Genomic DNA, 22,853 nt, shown 5'->3' with positions numbered 1-22,853 from the left:
ATAAATGGGTATCTTTATACATTACATACTGTAAAGCTTGTGCTGGTATGACACACAATGGAAAAGGGTTTTCGCTTTCTGTGATAGGACAAATATCAGTAAAATACTAGCATATAATTGTACACTGCTGATTTTGTTTTCCATTATGTTAATGATTCAGCTTGCACCACTTTCTTGTTTCTGAAAAGACTGACTCATGGGTTCAATACCTTAATCCTTTGTTCCTGATACACATAAAAGGGTAGGAATTGAAAGAATGAGCTGTTTTCTCAGCATGGGTATAATATGCAGTTCTTTACACATTGTAATCAACTAAAGGTAATTTTGTGTTGCAGGTTAGCCAGCTTTATGTGAGCTCCAATGGGAGATTGTGCTCCTCTCTCCCACCTCACATCTTTTCCTCAGCTGAAAGAGCATATCACACAATGTTGCAAGAGCAACGACCTCAGTGCTTTATCCTCAGGTACAATCCCAGCCTTCTTACCACTTGATTAATAGCCAAAAGAATCACCTTTTCCCCTAAGGGTCTTTTAAATGGCAAATTTTCAATTGATTTCAGTTTATTTACTCATCTGTCTTCACAAGCAGTCTGCTCCACAGGGGCTGTACTACATCTTCTTGACAGACACTAGTGGCAGCAGTAAGGTGATTTTATGCCTTCGAGTTTTAATTACAAACATTAAATTTATATAGTAATTAAAGGGTTATGGTAAACAATCAGGGACTGGGCTAAGGTATTTCCTTATTCAGTTAATATCTATATATGTGTTGTAGAGTTTATTCATGAGAAATTAATCTAAACATAAAATGTGTATTTAATGATAACAAATACAATGTGGATATATGTGTAAAACCTATAAATACCAGCTGTCTTTAAAAAATGCAATAATAATAATAAATAGTTTGCGATAACGGAGATTATGCAAATCTTATGTAGCGTATCATTTTTTTGCAGAAGAACTTCCTTTGCAAGAAGCAATATTGTTTTCTTGATAACCCCCTTCAAAAACATAGAAAGCATTGTCTTTATCATCTCTGTTAAATTCCAAAAGGCCTTTTTTTATCCTGTTTTGCATGGATTCCATTATCCTGCCAAAGCACATACAGATAATGTTTCTATAGTCACTAAAGGGAAAGATAGACATTCTAGAGTTTTCCTCACAGCCATGAATTCAGTAAATCACCTTGGTATTACATTTACTAAATTATAGTGCTTTACAAATTAAGTCACCCCTTGCAATTAGGTCCTATATTGTCGAATTGCAAATTAGGAATACACATCTGTTTAAAGTGAATATTTTTAATAAATCAAACTGAACACTTTCATTTGTGAAAGAAGGTTATTGTTAATGTCAGCAAAAACTACAAATTACAAACTTTGTACACCAGGGTGGTGCATTTGTTTGTCAACAGCCTGGCTAATGACGATGAGCTAATCAATGGCCAAGTCAATTAGACTTTGCATATAAGACAGGAGTCAATACAAGACTTGGCTACCAGCTATATATTGTAATTGGCTCATTCATGATAACTAAATTGCAGAGTGAGCAAAAGATGTTGTTCCACAGACTGGTTGTCTAACTGGAAAGTTTGGCAAACACTTTAATTGTTCTAGGAACTAGACAATTACAGTAGCACTATATTACATGTTTTTACTTGCAATGGTAGGGTGTTGTGTATACCAGTTCAGGCAACCTAAAAATGAAATCTGCTTGTTTCCACAGTGGAGAAAGTGGTTCTGGGAAGAGTGAGGCTTGTAAACACTTAGTGAAACATCTAGTTTCACGATCCAGTACTAAGTTCTGCTCACTGGGATCCAAGATAAAGCATGTGAGTCTACAACCGCATCTTCTCTTACTGTTACTCAATACTGTTACTCAATGTCAGATACTGACAGATACTGTATATATATATAAAATACATACAACAATCCTATAACATGCATTTTTATACACTTCAATTACCGTTGCAGTAACTTAGAAATTATTGTTACCCTACTTGTTATCAAACAATACATAATACATAAACTATAATAAATGTTCTTTACCCGTTCAGTTATTGAACTCTGATTTCTCTAAGCAAAAAGAAGCTACGGTTTCTACTTAGATTTCAATTCATCTCAATAATTTAAGACACAAAGTATGACACAATTCCAGTATATACAAAGTTCTTGCACAACTCTATAGACATCTGCGGAGCTTCATGGTGAATTAGTTCAGAAGATAAATCATTCTTAGAAAAATAATAATTTAGTTAAATAATAATAATAATAATAATAATAATAATAATAATAATAATAATAATAATATAGATAATATAAACAGAAAGTAATAGTTAATAAATACTTAATCTAAAATATGTATTGAATTTTACCACTACTAGGAATATTTGTAATCCTTATATTATTTGTAATTATTTATAGTGTATAAACATTTTACTATTATTTATTTATTCCAGCTTGTGACATCAATGTGACTTCTTTGGATAACTTTTCTAATGCAAGGGATTATCTATTGTTGTGAGACCCCAATGATGAGACTTTTTTTAATGAAAAGACATGCATTATTATATGAGCTGGCACATAACGCCCATCCACCCACTCACACACAGCTCTGCTGCTCAGTTGTGTTGCCGATCTTCAATTGTACACTTATGTTCCCTGGTGTTGGATTTAGGTTACTGCAATTTACTGGTATATCCAACCTTTTGCGTGGCATTAGATTATATTTCCTTGCTTTCAACAGCCATAATTACTTTATAAATAATACATTAATCTATTATTAGGTCTACAACTAGCTTTAACCCTACAGTAATGTTACTGTCCATCTAACCTGACATAACATTTGGACAGAAAAATGTATAAAACACTAAAAACACTTTATTTCTTTATTTTCAGCTTAGCTTAAATTTTTCTTGAACAAAATCATGCAGCATAAGTAAAGAATCAGGGGTAGTGAGTACACCATTATGTAATTTAAAAGTCATAAGCATTGTACTATGAATAATATTTATATACTGATATATAGATAGATATACTGTATATCTATCTATAACAGAGTGCATAAATCTTAGAAACTTCATTCATAATTCCACTATATTTAAAACATTAAAGTTAAATGTTTACAAAGTTCTTGAACCATAGGTCATATATTTAAGGTTCCCTGAGGAAGTTATTATGTTGTGGGCTTTCAAATGCAATGCTTGTCTTCTTTCTTTTGTCATACCAGGTAAACTGCATCCTTGAAAGCTTTGGTCATGCTAAGACAAAACTTAATGAGAGTTCCAGTCGTTTTATGAAGTATCTTTCATTGCAGTACTGTGAGAAGAAAAAAACTTTAGTTGGTGGTAAGCTTATCCACATTTGTTTCAAGTTTTTGGATGTAGCATATCTTATTAATATGCTATTAAAGCTGTTATATTTTCATATTGCTTATTTTTTTAGTATGTCTTCAGTGGACAGTTAATTGATATTACTGGTTTACACTTTAATATTGATCAGGGTTTGTTTTTAATAAGGTTGAGTATTTTTAATACAATAATTCCACTTTATTTAAAATGTAAACATTTGTTTACTTTAAATCAAGTATCTGAGAGTCTTTTAAAAAGTATGTGGAAAGCAGAGACATATACTGTATACCTATGTCTTTGTTTCAAAATACTTTTTTGAAGAATGTAAAAAAAAGACATGATATAGTGCTGATTTATTTGATCTACACAACCTGACCGTATTAAAGAAACATCTCCTCAAAACACTATTGATTGCTGTAGGAAATTGACATTTAAGCCAAAGAAGAGAGTTGGCCAAAGTACATAGCAAGAAACTAAGAATTAAGAAATGATTTCAGAGACAAATGAAGAAATAACTACCTCTGTAAATAAAAAATAAATTAGACATGTACAATATTAAGTACATTTTATACTCACATAAAGCAATTCACAGAATTTCAAACAAGCAATGCATAAAGAATAGCATTGCCAACTGCAAATCTTTAACAACGTTTTTCTTGTTCAGTGAGGTAATTATTTGTTGCTTGGATGAATCTTTGTCTAATGGTTCATTTTTTTTCATTGCTTGCTCTTGAATTAAATTCTTCAGAAAATAAATACAATATGAACACTGACCACAAGAGGGAGATAAAGCTCTTTTAAAAAAATCCACACCACATATTCTATAACTTTCAAAGCTATAGTATATTGTGTATGCAGTAATAAGCAGGTAAGATATCTGAGGGTAAATTAATTAATAATGGTTTATGTTATTTGATCCACATGTTTAAAAGATATTGTTAATTATATTTAAAGAGATAATATTATATTTCTATCTAGGGTTTCTACTTTGTGCTAGTTTCTACTTTGTGCCTCATGTTTTCATGATAGTTCTACTCCTTTTTTTATTTCTTATTTTAATTATAGTCAAGGTTTATACATATGTTTTGGAGAAGTCAAGAATTGTTTCCCAACCACCTCAGCAGCAAAACTTCAATGTATTTTATTTGATAAATGATGGACTATCACCTGAAGAGAAGAGTGCCCCTTATTTCAGCAATCTGCCGTCCCACAGGTACACTTTGACATTTCTAATGATTGTTTATACAGACACTACATGAATGTTAAAGAATTACTAAAAAAGAAATAAGAAAGAATACAATGAATGGTTTTCTGAACAAGAAGTTAATTTTTTGTTCTACAAAATAAATAGTACTTGCATCATCAGGAAACTGTTAAACACCAATGTGTTTTGTTCCAGCAGTATATTTAACAAAGACGCTTGTTTTCACTTTAGTGAGAACTGTATTAGAGTTTACCTTAAAAACTGCAGACAATTTGCAAGCATCAGTTATGACTTTGAAGTAAACTTTGACTGGTGACTGGAGAAGAAGCCACAGAAAACAGAGCCCTAGTCGATGATGAGCACTATAAAAAGAAGACATTTGCTGAAGATGAGATTATAATTCAGTGTTTTGGAAACACACTTGTACAGTACTTGATGTGACATGAATGTGCAATATGACACATATATGCAAAGTGAAAGGAAACAATGTTTAACTAGTAGCTGTCTGCTTTGCAGATCATTCTGGAAATAGAAACTAAACCTAGAATTATGTTTTCTGAGATAGCCTTTTTTATGTGAAGATTTTAATGAAACAATATTATCTGTTTACAGACCTTCATCTGACCATAATTGTCTGTATGAATCTAATTTTGTCACTACTATCCTGACATGTCTGCCAGAGATGTTTGCATGGTATTTACAGTACATCTGTATATTAGCTGAAATTTCCCATTTACTGATGTGGAAGGTTTATACCCTTTTTATGTCACATTTTGCTTGTATATTTAGCAACCCTTCATCCTACACAACTCTCACTGGTGGTTTAACAGAAAATCCCCGCGATGAGAACTTAACATGTTTAATGTGAAATGAATCAAGTTAAAAGAAAAAGTTTTGACAATGGCTGTTTTCAGCAAAAGTTATTTAAACATAAAGCAATAAAAATTATTTTTCTGAAATATTTTCTAAGGTAGTCTGGGCAAGTGAATAAATACCGTTTAACAGGTTAAATATCTTAAATGGAAATATTATAATTATTTTTTGATAGATGATAGATGATAGATAGTTTCCTTTTTTGAGGAAACCTTTTCAGTACCACCACTAATGTAAAATGTCACTTAAATAATATCTAATATCAAAGCTACTTTTACACTGACATTTTACACAAAAAAAAGTTTACTAATGTTCTAAAAATGTCCAATAACATGTTCAATTAAACTTGTCTAACTAGCACGCCTAAAAATAAATACTTCTTGCCCAGTGTGTGTTCCAGATACTACAGTAACTCCCTCTTTGTTTGTTACAGGTACTTGAACCAAAATGTACTAGAAGACACTGCGGCAACAACAAACGTGCAAAATAGAGAAAAATGTGCTGCCCTAAAACAAGCCCTCAGGGCCTTGGGTTTCAACAACCTGGTATGTTCTGTGAAAAGCCTGTTCTCAGCACTTTACGTCAGTATTTTATTGCCTTGAAAACAAGTCCTCATTCACTTGCTGCCGCAGATCCATATCAAAGTAAAGCTACTGTTTATTGTGGAGAAAACCAGCACAGGAGCACTTTTATAAAAACCAAACTTCAGCTGTTCGAAAAAAAAAAAAAAAACATTTAATTTACTGTAGGGTCAATAAAAATGTTTTTCTAAAAAATAAGCTCATACTGTACATAAACATGGGATGAGTTTAATGAGCTGGTGTATTTATGGATTCCAAAAAAATATGTTTTACATTTTTATTGACTGGGAAAATGCTAATGGTAGTTGTAAGTCTTTTATAGCTGTGAAAAGTTTTCTGTCTAAGCACTTCTCCGGGAGTTGATGGTAGTGAGTTGCAGTGCGTATGGAGAGTGCATTGGAGGTTATTTAATGCTCTTCACGTTCAGGAGAGGAGCTCCAACTCCAATTAACAAGTCATTGTCTGCTTTTTTTTGTGCTCTGATTAATCCTTCTCTTTAGCTGTAACATGATATTCAAAGAGCAGAGCCTGTCCAGACAGGTTCATCAGTCACACCGGTTTAAAAGTCTTCATTGTTCTGCATTTTCTTTGAAATAAACACCCCACCAGTGTGGGAAGATCACATTTATTATCTGTGAATACAAAAATGCAGTACACTGAGCTTATGGTCATCAATTCAATTGAAGTACGGAATATGCGCTTCCTATGTCTAATACAGCAAAGGCCATGGGGTTTTTCTATTATTGTGAATTTCTTTTTCAAAACAGCAAAAGTCAAAACTCAGGATTACTTCAGCATCCCTCTTTCAGCATCGCTTTTCTTGGTTGCAAACTTCATTGTCAGGTCTCACTGCTTTATTGAGGACTGTATGAGCAAAACAATATTTTTACAGATTATCTGAGACCATACAAAAATATACTTGGTTCCCTTTATAACTTGCCTTAGTTGAGAATTTACTAGGACATACAGCAGGCTATTTTAAGTCTCATTTGAAATGCCATTACTATCACTACTATTGCTACTCTTAAATGACAGCACTGTTACAACAAATAATAATAATGGCAGTATGGAAAAATGTGATATATTACAGATTTAATTGAGTCACAGGAAAAACACATTCTTGAACGTTTTTTATATTTGTGATGATCCAGATCGTCACTACAAAGTTTTTATATCTTTCCACTTCCTAACATACTATTATGTAACAAGGGTACCATGGTGGTTTGTACTGTTACCTCATGGTCCTGGGTTCAGTTTTGCACAGAGGTGTATTCTGTAAGAAGTTTATATGTTTTCCTTTTTTTCTCTGGGAGCTCTGTTTTTTTCCCACTTTCCAAAGACAAGCAGGGTAGATGAATCGGTGTCTCTATTTACAGTATGTATGTCTTCCCTGCAAAGGACAAGCACTCTGTCCGTGGTGACGTCCTGTCTTTTTCCCTGTGTCCGCTGGGTTAGGCTCTTCATGGCTCGTCCTGATGCTCTAAGGCTGATGCAGCTTTGGATAAGAGTGTCTGATACAATCCTTATTACAGGCATGTTACTTACTGCATTACAACCACGTAAGTCAAGTAATAATGAAAAAGCTAATCCTTTCCTTTATTAGCTATTACTTATAGAGGACTGCATCACACAAAAAGATTAAATCAGCCATTTTTACATTGTAATGTTATTCAGACATGCCAAGAGCCAAGGTTTGTTTAACCTCTGAGTTAATATCCAGCATTGTTATATTTCTGTGAAGGACAGTAAATGTCTTTTTTTTATTTAAAAGCAGTAAATATCCTTATACTAAACTGATGTTGCTAGAACTACATTTTTCAAAGCATTGTACATACAGTATTAAGTATGTATATTTTTTTTCAAATCCTGCAATCAGAGACCAGGCAAACTACACCATTTGAACATTCTGTTCAAATTGGAAGTGTTTTCAGTCTGATAAATAATAATAATAATAATAATAATAATAATAATAATAATAATATGCCTGCTTATTATTGCAGTTCCTCTTATGTCAGGATGCACAGGCTGGAGAGAGAGCATATGGGTGCTCAGGGCTCATCTGTACTCCTCTGCTCTCTAATCTGGGTGTACGTACGCATTATCCAGTTAATAACCGCATTCACTGTGGTATCACAGCATGTTATATATTAGTGTATTTGGCAGTCCCTTATCTGATTAAAGTGGTTAATACCAATTTTATTGTCCTATAATGTTTGCCTGAGCCACTGAAAACACAGATTACAATTCCGGATCAATATGTCCTGTTTCTTTACAAACATGTTTTCTATGTCTGTGGACGATTATCCATCCCCCCACCCGCTGACTGTTCCCCACCCCCACCCTGGTAGCCAGATGCTTGAATCAGTAGATCACTGCCTGCCTTCATCACCACTAGTGGCTGCATCCCATTTATTTCATGTTATTTCCCTGGGAACAGCTTGAGATGATAAAATGTTCCTGCAAAAGACTCACGTTCAGATTGCTTCATTATTTTAAAATAGCCACTTGGTGATGGTTAGAGTAAGGCATGTAGTGAGTATTTCTTTTATTATAAAAGTATCGCAGTGCTTACTACAGATTTATGAATGGCACTGGATAAACCTTCTCTGATAGATAAAACAGAACGTCTAAAATGATCTAACCCTAAATAATTAATTATTTCTTAAGGTATTATATAGTAATTTGTCTGGTAGAGTAACTTTCTTGATGGGACATTTCTTGCATACTTCAGCCTCATGATTACAAAAGGTATTTCAGTGAATGGAGGCTATCATTCTCTGTGATGGCACCAAGGATATATTTGAAAACCAAGAGAGAATGTGGCCTATGTTAGGGAAGGAATGCACAGACCCTTTGGTTCCAGTACCTCAGTTTTAATCTGACCAAAGCAGCCTGTTTTTATTTTTAAGAAACAATCTACATTTTGTAACAGAAACATAAGTCAAAAGGGTCGGAAGATTCAAGTACAACATTTTGATATTTAACAAGATAAAATGATATACAGCACTTACAATTTATCTATATAATCTCATGCTCTGTTCAGAATGTGTATTGCAGATAACAGAGTAGTGCCAATCTTATCTCGGTGAATCGTTGCCAATTACTTAATAAAATCTGCTTAACAATCATGTTTAAAATAATGGAATTGACCATTCACCATCTTTATTTTAATTTTATAGTTATTTTATATTTATATTTATATTTATATTTATATTTATATTTATATTTACAGTTGTTTTAATGGATATGTATGACATTATGTTTTATTTACCATTACCATAGATGTGTCCAAAAGAGAAAAATGAACCAAAATACTTACATTTTGATGTCTTGCTCCAGACGACTTCAATCAGATTTCTCAGTTAATATTTTCTGTACTGGGTTTTAACTGCTCAGCCTTCAGAAATTTAACAGTGTAATATTTTCTGAGTTATCTGTGTAGAACACTTCTGAATTCATCGTACTAACACTGGAGACAGGTTGAATGATGACAAATTTGAAAATATTTTACATTCCTGACACAGTAACTTAGATGTAAGAAATGAATGTTCCCCTTCCTCACACAATTTCTAAACCCTCCTGATATGCATCTCTTTTTACACCATGACCCACAGGTGATTACTTGCCTTCTACCTTTTTAAATCAAATTAGTTTTCACACAGCTTGTGTTAAAAAAGTAATGGATTTGATCATTGTTCCGTATATAAATAATACTTTCAACCCAGTTAGTTTCAACAACCAAATACTTTGAATTAATGAAAAGGTTGTGGATAACCAGAAGAGAATGGTAAAATATTGCTGTCTAAAATTGCAAAGCTTCTTGTGGGTTAGCTTTAACTTCCTTTGCTGTCTGGTTTTAATCAATGTCAGATGAAAAACCATAATGTGAACATTTTTATGGAATAGCCCACTATTGGTATAGCATCTGGTGAGTGCCCTATCCAGTCTGTGTAATTGTTAGGTAACTCGTCTATGGTAAACACACTGGGGATATCCAAAAGCAATACAGAGAGAAACCCCTGAGACAAGACATCATACTATTGTACTGTTTTGCCAGCTGTATGTGATCCAGCCTATTTTGAAACTTGTGTACAGTAATAGGCTGTTTTTCTGTAGAACACAATGATGTTCCTGTGAAGTTTGGAGCACTAAGTTTTTAAAAAAAAACTAATTGTTCCCTTGGGAAGCATCAATTACTGTTTTGCTTTAACTTTATTTTAGCCAAAATACTGTCCAAGGAAATAACACTCTCTGTTTGTCAGATATGGATTTTTTTCTCTGATTTCCTGATTTCCAGTTCCTTGGTTTGTTTAACACATGGTACTGTAGCTAGCAGACGGTGAAAAGATGGGAATGTGCAGCCAGTAGGGGGCAGCCTGTTTCTATGGTACAATCTTTTAATGTAATTGCTCAATTCAATTACAGCTGTTGCCAGACTTCTCATAGTTGATATTTTAATTGATTTTGTAATAAATATGATCCCTATGAATTTACCTCCTGAAATTGAGATTGTATATTGAAATATTGATGTGTAATTTGAACCTCTATTACCATTGCTATAAATCTGCATATTTTTTAAAGGATGAGTACGTTTTACCTTCTTTGTTCCAAGCTAGAGTTATTTACCACATTTTTATACATTTAGGTTCATCTTTATTTATTCTAAGCTATATAAATAAATCTGCAAATACATGAAAATATACGTCAACATGAAAAAGTAAAATTATGTACTGTAAATCAGCTCATGTCTGAAGAAAAAAAAAAAGAAAAAGAGTTTCAAAGAGCAACATTTTTCTAGCTGTCACTCAATAATTCAATGTCTAAATCTCCTTCTACAGTGTTTGCTATTTTGTTTTGTTTGTCATCTGCGAATTTGACTACCTTACTCAATCTAGATTATTTCCCATTGGCCTTTTCCAATCATGGCCTCCTTATAATCCCCCTCTATGAATTGGCTTCATCACTCTGTTCCCCCCCCCTCCCCCCACTGATAGCTGGTGTGTGGTGAGCGTTCTGGTGCACTGTGGCTGCTGTAGCATCATCCAGGTGGGGGCTGCACATTGGTGATGGTGGAAGGGAGGCCCCATTACCTGTAATGCACTTTAAGTGTAGTGTCCAGAAAAGTGCTAAATAAGTGTAAGGAATTATTATTGTCCTTATTTATATATACATATTATTTATATATAATAGAAAGAACAGAGATCCTCGTACAAATCCCTAGTACAAAAAGGAGTATTTATCTCCTCTCTTTAATGTGTTACCTGCTTTCTAACAAGTATTTTAATAAAGCACATATGTTTCATTGATTACCAGCTGCATACTGTATATTGTGAGATTAATCTTTTTTGAATAAATTTTTAAAAAAATCTACATATATTATATTTTGTGTCAATTACTGCCACAGCTTATTCATAGAACGTTAACACATTATCTAAGCAAAGCATTCAAAATCTTCTAAATCATTGCAGGATATCCTATAATAATGCTATTGCCAGAGAAATTAACATCTATTTTAGTTCTAATTGCTGTTTATATAACCTATTAAAAGTAAGGGTTATTTGTCTGTATTTACTGCAATCAATTTATCACCCTTGTTATGGATGGATGGTGCTTTAGCAGTTTTCCAGTCTATGGGTATTTCCCCTGTCTAGAGTGACAGTGGAGAGAGTTTTGCTAACAGCTTTTAAAAAATACCTCTGAATTCTTAAAGCAGAACTGATTGAATACCATCACACCTGGAAGATTTGTGATTTAGTACCTGTATTTACTATTGCCTACTCTATCCAAGCACTATTATATTGAAAGTTCTCGGTTTTCCACCTGAGGCATTTTGTCATTTTCTTGAATGAAATATTCATTTAATTTATCAGCTTATTGTCTTTCATTGTCTGGAAGGTTGTAGTTATCTCTGAGAAATTTCATCCTTTCCTGGTATAATACTAAAAGAAATGTCTTGTATATTAGCCCACACAGCAATATTCTTTTCTGTTTTTCCCTTGCCTTTCCAATATACTTTTACCTTTGCTTGCAGTTCATTAATCTCCATTTCTTTAACTGGACATTGTTCTTTTTTACTCTTTTTATTTTTTCTAATTGATTTTATAAGCCATTTGGGCCCCTGCTTCCTGGCTTTTGATTTCCTTAGTCTTGGGATGAACCCATTGAGTGCTTCAAGCAAAATCTCCTCAAACTGTTACTATCCATTCTCTGCTGATTCCATTATCTATTCTAGATATGGACTTTCTTTGTTTTAAGAGTATAATAGATGTTCTCTGTCCTTATATTTTAAAACTTATTTTAAGAAGTTATGAATCATGATCGTGTGATCCATTTTAGAGTGATTTTACTTCACTGCATTTCTATATGTTAAGTGTATTAAGTCACATGTTTTATAGAAGGGGTTTTGTACACAAAAAGGACAGAATTAGAAGCATTCTTAGGAAAACAATTATAAAGAGAGATAATAAATAAAAACTATATTGTTTATTAATTTATCTACTCATTTATGTCTACAATGTGCTAGAACCAATAACAAGTTCAGGCCTCTGAATGCTAAATAAATCTGATACAACAGTGTAATTAACAGAGTCCTGGAGAATCAAATAGGAGGCCTTTAACCTTAAGCTAGCAATGATGTGTTAAGCCTGCTGTGTTTAAGACCAAGTGAGAAGTGATGTAGTCAAGAGCTCAATTCTTTCATCTTCTTCATTAAAGAAGGATTTTACAATTTTTTAGATGATTGGTCTGTCAAAAATTAAAATCTGTCCTTCTTTGCATTTTTGTTAAGTGCTTTTGCATTTATTATTTATTCATTTATGCTTATTGTGTTTTAAAGGAGGTGGAAAACATGTTTGTGATTCTTTCTGCGATCCTACACCTTGGAGACATTCAGTTCACGGCTCTGACAGACGCTGAGACAGCACTTGTGTCAGAACAGCAGTTGCTGGAACAAGGTCAGTGATGTGTGACCTCCTGGCTCACTGCCATTATCAAGTTACTCCAGAAGGGGGAGAACTTTCTATACAAGGGTAGAGGTTGCTCTTCATAAGAAGTACCTTTAAAATGTGAGAAGAAAAATGAAAAATAAAATCCTTTGCATTTGTTTATTTCTTTGATGTATCCACTGCAGCAAAACTATTTTCATTTTTTTGGGTGGTTACTGTCGGTATAAAACTATTTTTTTCAGTTTCATCATTAATATGTTTGTATTGTCAAAAATGCAAGGGTGATCAATGTTTGAGTCAATAAAGTCCTCTGTTAGTCCTTTTAAAAAGACTTTTGTAATGCATTTGTGGTTGTAGCTGAGCATTTGTAGTTTTTAATTGATTAAATCACAGTAATACTGTAGCACAACGGGCAAACTGATTTAATAAATCTCATGAAAATGAAGACTTTGGTTAATATAGTTAACATTACGCTTTTTCTTTTTCCTGGGAAATATTAATAAAACATTATTTTTGTAGTTGCTGGCATGCTACAAATTGCATCTGATGAACTTGGATCTGCACTGACATCTGATGTGCAGTACTTTAAAGGTAAGTCTTCATTACAAAGTATTTTAATTGAGCAATTTCACGGTTTAACTAATTTTTTAAGATGGGTCCCTCAATGAATTCCACTTTTCCTAATTGGAGACATGCCATTTAACAATGAAAGTAATTTAATTTCAGTATTTTGGGTTGAAGACTAAATGTAATTTCTAGCATGCATTGAAAAACTAGATCATAACTGAGTATGAGACTTTTACTTGTAAACTTGTAAAGTTAAGATAAATAGCTATTGTTGGAGAAATGTGTCATGGCATTGAAATAAATATTTGTTAACCTAGTTCACTGGGGTTTTTCAGTCAACACCGGCACAAGCAAAGTGGCCTTTTGTCTAAAATTAGAAACTCAGCATCATTTCATCACATTTCATCTCAGCTGGTAAATACTGTTGCTGAGAAGGGACATGTAGCTGTTGACTGTGACGTTAGTACAGCTCATGACATTCACTTGACAGAGCCATGGAATCAGAGTAATCTGCCAGGCAAACTCAGAGGTGTTTCTGCCACATGGATACCGATCTGGAAATTCACTTGTGTCAACTGTTGTTTAAGGCAGAGACCAAGCATGGAGCTGAAAAGCTATATCTCTCTGTTTACATGACAGTCCCTAAGGAACAAGCTAGCAAGCTATCATTTCTTGTTACCCAAGTGGAAACTCAGGATTTGTAAATAGTTGAATAATTTTTGGTCCTATCTTCACCCACAGCTTATATACCATATAGTTGTGCATATATTTTTGTTGCACACATGGTCTGTCTACTGTTAGAGATTTTTTTTTATATAATTCCACTGAATGGGATTAGATAAGCATATTGTTTCCCTAGTTATGTGGTAAGCAACCATTTAAAGGATAATAAATAATATATGGAAAGGGTGTATTCTGTGAAAATGGGGGGAGAAAATATTTTTTTATACCAGAGTTCACACTTTTAGAGTAATCTGAGATTTCTTGTGCTTTTAAGAAGAAATAAGAATTGCTGTACATCCAGTTCAGCATTAACAACATTTTCCTTTGTGAGTTCTATCAATTTAAAGATAAACACAAGACGTGCTCCTTGTGGTCAAAATTCAAGATTTTTCTCAACTTGTACAGTACCTTGTCAGCTGCTTCAAAAAAGTGCATGGTATGAAAAGTATGATGTTCTAAATTTGATATTCTTTTATCTATTATAGGTGACGTAATTATGAGAAGACATACAGTTGAAATGGCAAATCATTACAGGGATCTACTTGCAAAGTCTTTGTATAGCCGTCTCTTCAGCTTTTTAGTGAACAGCATCAACTCTTACCTTCAGGGACATGAAGACAGCAATGGGTAAGAAAAACATGATAATGAATTGGAAAACTTGTCTGGAGCCTACACATTTGACACTTCTCATTAAAAAGGTGATTAGAGGGAATCTGTGGGGTCTTCAAAGTTGAAAGAACATTTCTTTGACAAAAAATGGGAAATTCTTGACAGTAAACAGATGCAGCTACATATTATTATTCTACCTGGTTTCATATGTTGTCCAAACTTAGATTTTAATCTATTACTACACGCATATAAAGCTGTTAAGGATTTGAAACACTGAACCAACTACAAATACAACTTGTGCTGCTGAGTTGCCCTGTGATCTTATTTAATGGGATGATAGGGTATCATATGTTTCTTTGATTTGTCTTTTATATTTAAATGTGTTTAAATATATTAAATGTGTTTGTTTGTTTGTTACTATTATTGTTACTATTATCCACTAGGAATAATAATATAAATAACATAAATAAGATCAAATGTATTTTGTGTTCAACACAACAATATAACATAACAGCCATCATCAATGATATGGTCAATGATGTGGTCAGGAAAATAATACTTCAGTAACATGTCCTATAAAAACTATAATAAAATAAAATCAATAAACATTTACGTTATTGAAAAGTGAAATTGAAGGGGGTTAAAAGATTTCCTGTATCTGTTACTCTATCACCTTGGGACAGAGCAGCATCTCCTAGATGCAAATTCACGGTGGAGGGGGTGTGCCACACACTGCATGATGCTGTTGGTCTTCTTTAGAACATTTGTAGAGTTACATTACATTTCGAGATGATCTGATTTACCCCAATGGTTTTGTTACCTACTGTATGTTCACTATTTTAGTCACCCTATGACAATTGTTCTCACCAAACCAACAGTCTTCTATGCTGCAGGCCCTCTTTTTTTACAGGATTCTTTGTTTTATGAATAATACCTAATTCTACATAGTATTTAATATGCTAAGACACTTTCAGTAAAAGATTCATAGAAATGTATTAAAATGTTTAGTCCCTCTCAATGCAGCTAGGCTTCCTAAGAAAAAAAATAAAAAATTAAATTAAAAAATTTAAAATAAATTATGTTGTTTTCAAAATATTTTATTCCAATGAGAACTCATTACACTACTCAATAAAACCATTTAGAATGGGTCAGTGAAGGTATTCTGGGCTTCTTGTTGTTTTGCCATTCGCAGTGTTAATAATTTGTGTGTTGGCTTTTACAATCATTAATCTACAAAGTATACAATAAAGGGGACAAGACACAGCTCTGTGGTGACCCAATAGAATTGCAATGTATATTAGATAGTTGTATCCCTACTTTAACCTGTTGAGACAAATTAGAAATCTAAAACTCATCTAATCACGTTATTATTTAATTTGAAATTCTTCTGAGAGTTTCTGTGCCAGTGAGAGTAGCTGAATGAGGTTAAAAGGCAGAGGAAGAATCGACAAATAAACAAATAACATATGACTTTGTGTGGTCAAGATGTTTCTAAACCTCAATTACTAAAATAAATTCTGAAAGTGAGTGAATGAGAACCTAGAAAAACACTGGAGGGAGACAGAAGGAACATAGAGACAATCTAAGCAGTTCAATGTCAGCAGTACACACACCCTCTCTGACAACAGTAGTGTTTCACCAATACTTTGTTTTACCATTAGACAAACTCTTCATCCATGATGAAGATGTGACCTTGTCTCTATACAGTTATTGTCACAGAAACCATCAGACTTAACTTGAAATGCATCTGCAACTGTCATATTATCATGTGGCTCATCAAGTGTATTTGGTTGTATTTCTCTCTAGTAACATACAGTAGCTACTTTAAAACTATTTGTACAAAGAACACACAAAGTATGACATTCTGTTGAAACTCTAACAGTAGGGGACTATTTCAGAGCAGCCGGTCAAACCTATTCTGCATGTCTTTGGTGGCAGGAAACCAGAGCAAAAACCTATCCTAACACACAGGGAGCAATTGGAATAAAGAAACTAATTCCACATAGAAAAGCAGCCAATTGTGGAATCAAACCGAAGAGCTTAAATGATGTGAGACAATTATGATAACCACTATGGTACCAGGCATTACCAGGTTTTGAGCAACAGAACAATAACTGCAGTTGTATATAAGGGCCCATCTACACCAAGTAGTACAGTATATAAGGATGCTGACTAAGAATGTCACAAATATTGTAGGCCAGAAGTGTAACCATAATAGTTATAATTAATTAAGCTTGATCACAAAATAACACCCATCTTGCAGGTCAGACACCTTACACACTGTCTAAAATTTGGCACATCACCATTCTTTAGGATTGTTTGGTTTATGAATAATAATTAATGCGCACAGTAACTGCAAACACTCTACTGTGTAATGCTTAAAGCGAATTAATTGTAAGCAATCTGTTTTATTTATCACTTTTATGTGTTTGTTCAACGGCTAGCTGGCAGAGCCTTAGTAATTCAGTCTTAAACCTGATAATCTTTTAAAGCTGCAGGCAAATTCAGATATATTGACTTAATTTAACAAGTAGAGGTCTAGGTGACATTTTGTCAATGCTAAACTTAGTTAATATTCTTCTCCATTATACTGATGTAAAAGGTGGTTGTTAAATCTAAACTGAACTCGGTAAAGTCTGGCAGAAATATTGTAGCACTGATTTCAAAAGTTTTGCGCCTTTCATTATATTTGATTGTTTTGAGATATTTTCCAACTGCTTTTTTAATGTAGGTATGAAATACTATTAGCTATACTGCAGCTGGTATTAGATATATTAACTATATTAGCTGCAATAGCAGCCAGCAGCTACTATAAAGTACAGTATATAACCCAGCAACTAACAAGTGGCAACGTACTGAAGCTAAGCAGGTGTGAGCCTGACCTGTACCTGGGTGGGAGACCTCCTCAGAAAGCTAAGGTTGCTGCTGGAAGGGGAGTTAGGGACCCTGTGGTAGGGAGTGCTCACCCTATGGTCTGTATGGATCCAAATGCCCCTGTATAATTCCTTCAGATGAGATGCAAAACCAAGGTCCTGACTCTCCATGGACAAATTCGACGGTGTTTTACGAAAAGAGTAGTGGTGTTAACCTGGCCAAATATCTCCCTGGCCTTTACCAATCATGGCTTCCTAAAAATCCCCATCTATGAATTGGCTTCATCACTCTGTTCTGCTCCCCACTGAGAGCTGGTGTGTAGTGAGTGTACCGGTGCTCTCTGGCTGCCATTGCATTATCCAGGTGGGGCTGTACATTGGTGGTGGAGGGGAGTCCCCATTATCAGTGCTTTGAGTGGAGTGTCCAGAAACAAGATATATAAGTGTAAGGAATTGTTTTTATTATACTGCTTAATAGTGTCTTGCTATGGCAAAGCAAGCTGATTTATGTGGCTTCAAAAGTAGCATGATTTTTCAATATGTGCTTAATGGCACACTGAACATTAGACTTGGCATAATTGCCAAATCAGACAGCTTCAAGAATGTCTGCTCTCTGGAACTAAAACCAATTAAAAACATGTGATATGTTTCTGAACATCGCATCAGATGCAGTTGCAGATGTAAGTAGAGTAGTCTAATATGTACAGATGCAGCCATTCAAAATGCGCGGTAAAAACCCGCGGTACGGTAACCTACCCACAAGCCACCGCGGGGCACCGGAGCATACCGCAGGGCAAGTGATTGGCTGGCCAAAATGACCGACAGGGGCACTCGTGGTGCATTGGTTGGTAGTGCAAAGATTGAATCATTTAATGTCTTTACTGTGCACATTTTAATCCGCTTAGTTTTGAATATTTATATGGATTTTACCACTAAAGGGAAATTTTAGTAGCTGAGCATAAAAAGAAGAGGAGCATAACGCATCTGAAGGTCATAAACGATATTAATTTAAAACATTACTGTATGTATGTAAACTGTACTGTGTATGGCTGGTCTTGGTAGTTTAAAGAAAAAATACACACCAGTCTTCCATTTCTCCCTAAACATTTTAAGCATGAAAGTTTTATGAAACGGTACCAAAATATGCGATTGCTGTATAGAATGAATTTTAATTAAAAAAAAATATTTAACACGAACATTAAGCTGTTTACATCTTCCGCCTGAGAACAGTCACCCGTTGCTACCCAACGCAGAATGGTGATTGGCTGACACCATCTGACACCCCTCTGATTGGAGAAAAAAGACGTGCTGGCGTGCTATACCAGGAAGAGGATTCTTTCCATTCAAAACGTGTATTTTAAAAGTTTAAGAAGTAAAAACCTTACAGCGTACACAGATTTCTAAACTGATCAGGATCGTTATCTTTGTCTTATGCATAATAATGTTCACCGCTCTGTCCAGCAAATTAATAATAAACTTTATTTTATATAGCGTTTTAAACGAATAAGTAATTAGATTGCTCATAAACCTAATCACTTGCTTTTTCTTTTTATTTAGGCTCAGATTACAACTATAGATCGAATTATTAATAACCATAATAACAACCAACCAACAAAAACAACCATATAAACATAATGGTGGTGCTGGACCTTCCAGTTTTATTTATTTATTTTTTAATCGCGTAACATAAACATATTACCGTATGCAAACTGTACTGTATACAATATGTACATGTATATTTAATGTCTTAACTGTGCCCGTTTAAGTATTGAATATTCATATCTAATTTTACCACTGAAGGGAAATCTTAACATAAACATACAGTATATGGCTGGTCTCGGTACTTTAAAGAAAAAAATACACACCGGTATTCCATTTCTCCCTAAACATTGTAAGCTTCGAAGTCTTTAACTAACGTGATACCGGAGTCAACAAGCATACTTTTAGAATTTGATTAAAAGGGAATATAATATGGAATCGCGTATCTCAAGAAATTAATAACGATATAATTATATTCATGTTGCAAAAGAACTGCAACGGACATAAAAACTCCCTTGCATGGTTTCATTACGACCAGAATCGGTCTTGAGATATTTTTAACTTGATTTACAGTATTTGAGAGGTATGTCTTAACACCGATACTACAGTGCTTAAGTACTGCTCACGTATATGTTTCTAGGTTTATATTATGCATTTCATACGGTCAAATTACTTTTGAGCAATAAGAAGCGAGAAACGGTATGCGTTTTACTTTCGTTTTGTGCTGGGACCCGTGGATTGATTAGAGATATCAAGTACATACAAGTCATTTTTTAAATGTTGTAGTTCGTCTTGAAAAAATGTTACGAGTACATCATCTATCAACAATTACACAGGTTCTGTTTCCATATTGCGGATTTTGGTTACGTAATATTATTTTCTAGATTTCACGTTGTGAATATGATGGGATGTCTGATGGGATGTTTCTAAAAATCCATCCTCTGTAAAACGTCTTCTCCAGTTGTCCTGCATATGTATTCGCTAATGAAGCTGTGTGTTCTGAGCCTAGATCTCTACATTTCTGTATGAACCAGCTTAGAGGGCTAAAGACAGCTTGTGTTTAAATTGAGTGTAAGGCAATTTATGCTTCTAAAGTCATGGTCAGCATTTACCTTTGTACTGTGTTGTAAACTTGTTCTGTGCCAAGTCACATTATTTTATAGCGTTTTTAAAGCGTTATCAAATACGGTGTTACTGTAGTTTACTGAGTCCCATGTCACATGGTCTGTGATTGAAACCTGTAAAACCGGTTTAATTCGTCACAGCCAGCACTCTTCAGGTGTGAGAGTCTTCTGCTCAGAATGAAACGCTAAAATGTTTGTGTATATTCTAATGGTAGTGGGGGCGGGGTGTGTGGGAATAAGTTTGGTTGAAACATTTTCTCTGAAAGCATTTTCTTCTTGTAACCGATCTTGTTACAGCATGTTACAGTTTACTATTATTAACCATATTAATTTTAAGTGCTTAATGTAAAATCTTGTAAAAATATATTTTCATTGTTCAAATATACATTAAGTCTGACTATCATATAATAAGTTAAATACAAAACTAAAGAAAAAATAGGGTTAAATATAATTCAAAATATTTTGCTAACAATGTTAACTGTTTATGAATAATAAAATGTATTAACTAAGGAGTAGGATGGCACAGTTGTTAGTATGTTTTTTGTTTTTTTTTAACCCAATCTCCGGGAAACCATTAGTACGATGGTGAATCGGAGATTCTCAACCCTTGCTGCGTACGACTGGAAAAGAATTCGTGATCGGATCAACGAAATGCTTCGTAGGAGGAGGCAGTCTTTTCCTCTTGTCTAACAGTCTGTCCACAAACAAAACATTCCTGTTAGACAAGAGGAATTGAAAAAAAAACAATGTTGTCAATGAAAACCGGTGTGTGTGTCTCTCCCTGCTGGATGTCCCTCTCACAAACTGCTGAATGAATAAAATAATTTTATTGAAAACGAGTTTGCGATTGTCTGGTCTTTAAATTCTGTAGATACGCGATTCCATATTATATTCCCTTTTAATCAAATTCTAAAAGTATGCTTGTTGACTCCGGTATCGCGTTAGTTAAAGACTTCGATGCTTAAAATGTTTAGGGAGAAATGGAATACTGGTGTGTATGTTTTCTTTAAAGTACCGAGACCAGCCATATACTGTATGTTTAAGTTCCAAAATTAATATCGTTTATGGGCTTCACACGCGTTGCAGTATGCTCAGGCACTAAGTAAAAGGAGATGCTTCGTATTGCTTGACTAATTTTAAAAACTAAGTTATAAATATAAAAATTGCAGGCGCTGCTCTGGTGCGTCGGCTCCTACACAGTGCCTGTCTGCCGTAAGCGTTACAATATACATACAGTACCCAACACTGCTTGTACCCATCTGTCATGTAAATAAAACACCTTGAATTGAATTGAATTGAGGGGAGAAGGGGGGGATACTAAAGCCAATACTGGCTCAATGGGCTTTGACGTGCTAATGCGTTAACGGTCCGGGTGTGGCAGGCTTCCAATGTCAACTCGACTCGATTAGAAGACAATGAACGTATTTTAGCCCTAAATGAATTAATAGCAAACATGGTTTACATAAAATACATTTTTCCAAGAAAGTTTATAATAATACGATCTATAGTTGAAATCTGAGCCTACTTTAAAAATAAAGGAAAAGCATTTTCAAAGAGCAATCACGCTGTGTTTATGAAGAAAAAGTGATTAGGTTTATGAGCAATCTAATTACCTATTCGCTTAAAATGCTATATAAAATAAAGTTTATTTAGAGATGAATGATCAGTGTCGCAGTTTAAATAATGTGAGTCAGGAAACTAACACAGCGCCACCGGATTTAATAACGCAATAAAAACGCTATAAAATAATGTGACACAGTACAGCACAGTACAACAATACTGACCATGACTTTAGAAGCATAAATTACCTTACACTCAATTTAAACACAAGCTGTCTTTCTGTATGAACCTCTAAGCTGGTTCATACAGAAAATGTAGAAATGCATTAGCCTGATCATGATTAAAAAACACATAATTAAACACGCGTTTGCGATTTAAATCAGAACACGATTTAAATCAATATAAATGTTTATATTGTAACGCATACTGTCCCGCCTCCATTTCTCTATAACAATTTACTGTTGCACACACACACACAATAGAAGCAGGAACCACTGTCAGAAGGGAAGATATATTCAAAATATCGCAAATATCGATCATGTTGCGATATTTTGAAATATAAAAGTCAATTGATTGTCCATAATATCGCTTACCTATTTTTTCGAAGAAATGTTTGTTAAAATAAAAGTCCAGCACCAGCTGGATTCGAACACACAACCTACCAGTTGGAAGTCACGCACCTAGACCAGTAGGCTACAAGACAGCTCGCATGTTCAGGTAGGCGAAACAGCCTTACACAGTCCTGCCGCAGTACACGGATATAATCATACCGTTATTAAATTCTTTAGATACGCGATTCCATATTATATTCCCTTTTAATCAAATTCTAAAAGTATGCTTGTTGACTCCGGTATCACGTTAGTTAAAGACTTCGAAGCTTACAATGTTTAGGGAGAAATGGAATACCG

The 22,853-nt window shown here is 34.1% G+C and overlaps 1 protein-coding gene across 3 annotated transcripts in view; it reads left to right on the top strand.

Moving 5' to 3' along the window:
• The window catches only part of myo16 (myosin XVI), a 169,309-nt gene that overhangs the window by 76,178 nt on the left and 70,278 nt on the right, over positions 1-22,853 (top strand). For all 3 annotated transcript variants that reach the window (XM_088597184.1, XM_088597176.1, XM_088597169.1), the window contains exons 13-20: positions 336-463; positions 1,725-1,830; positions 3,228-3,345; positions 4,414-4,561; positions 5,859-5,970; positions 12,842-12,959; positions 13,470-13,541; positions 14,726-14,867. In XM_088597184.1, the coding sequence (XP_088453310.1) occupies positions 336-463; positions 1,725-1,830; positions 3,228-3,345; positions 4,414-4,561; positions 5,859-5,970; positions 12,842-12,959; positions 13,470-13,541; positions 14,726-14,867 (944 nt within the window). The remainder of the gene's footprint in view (positions 1-335; positions 464-1,724; positions 1,831-3,227; positions 3,346-4,413; positions 4,562-5,858; positions 5,971-12,841; positions 12,960-13,469; positions 13,542-14,725; positions 14,868-22,853) is intronic.

Source organism: Lepisosteus platostomus, chromosome 2 (assembly GCF_059453375.1).
Source record: "Lepisosteus platostomus isolate fLepPlt1 chromosome 2, fLepPlt1.hap1, whole genome shotgun sequence".
In the NCBI taxonomy this organism is placed as follows: domain Eukaryota; kingdom Metazoa; phylum Chordata; class Actinopteri; order Semionotiformes; family Lepisosteidae; genus Lepisosteus; species Lepisosteus platostomus.
Note: the sequence above shows the minus strand (reverse complement) of the source record. Positions and strands in the feature narration are given on the sequence as shown.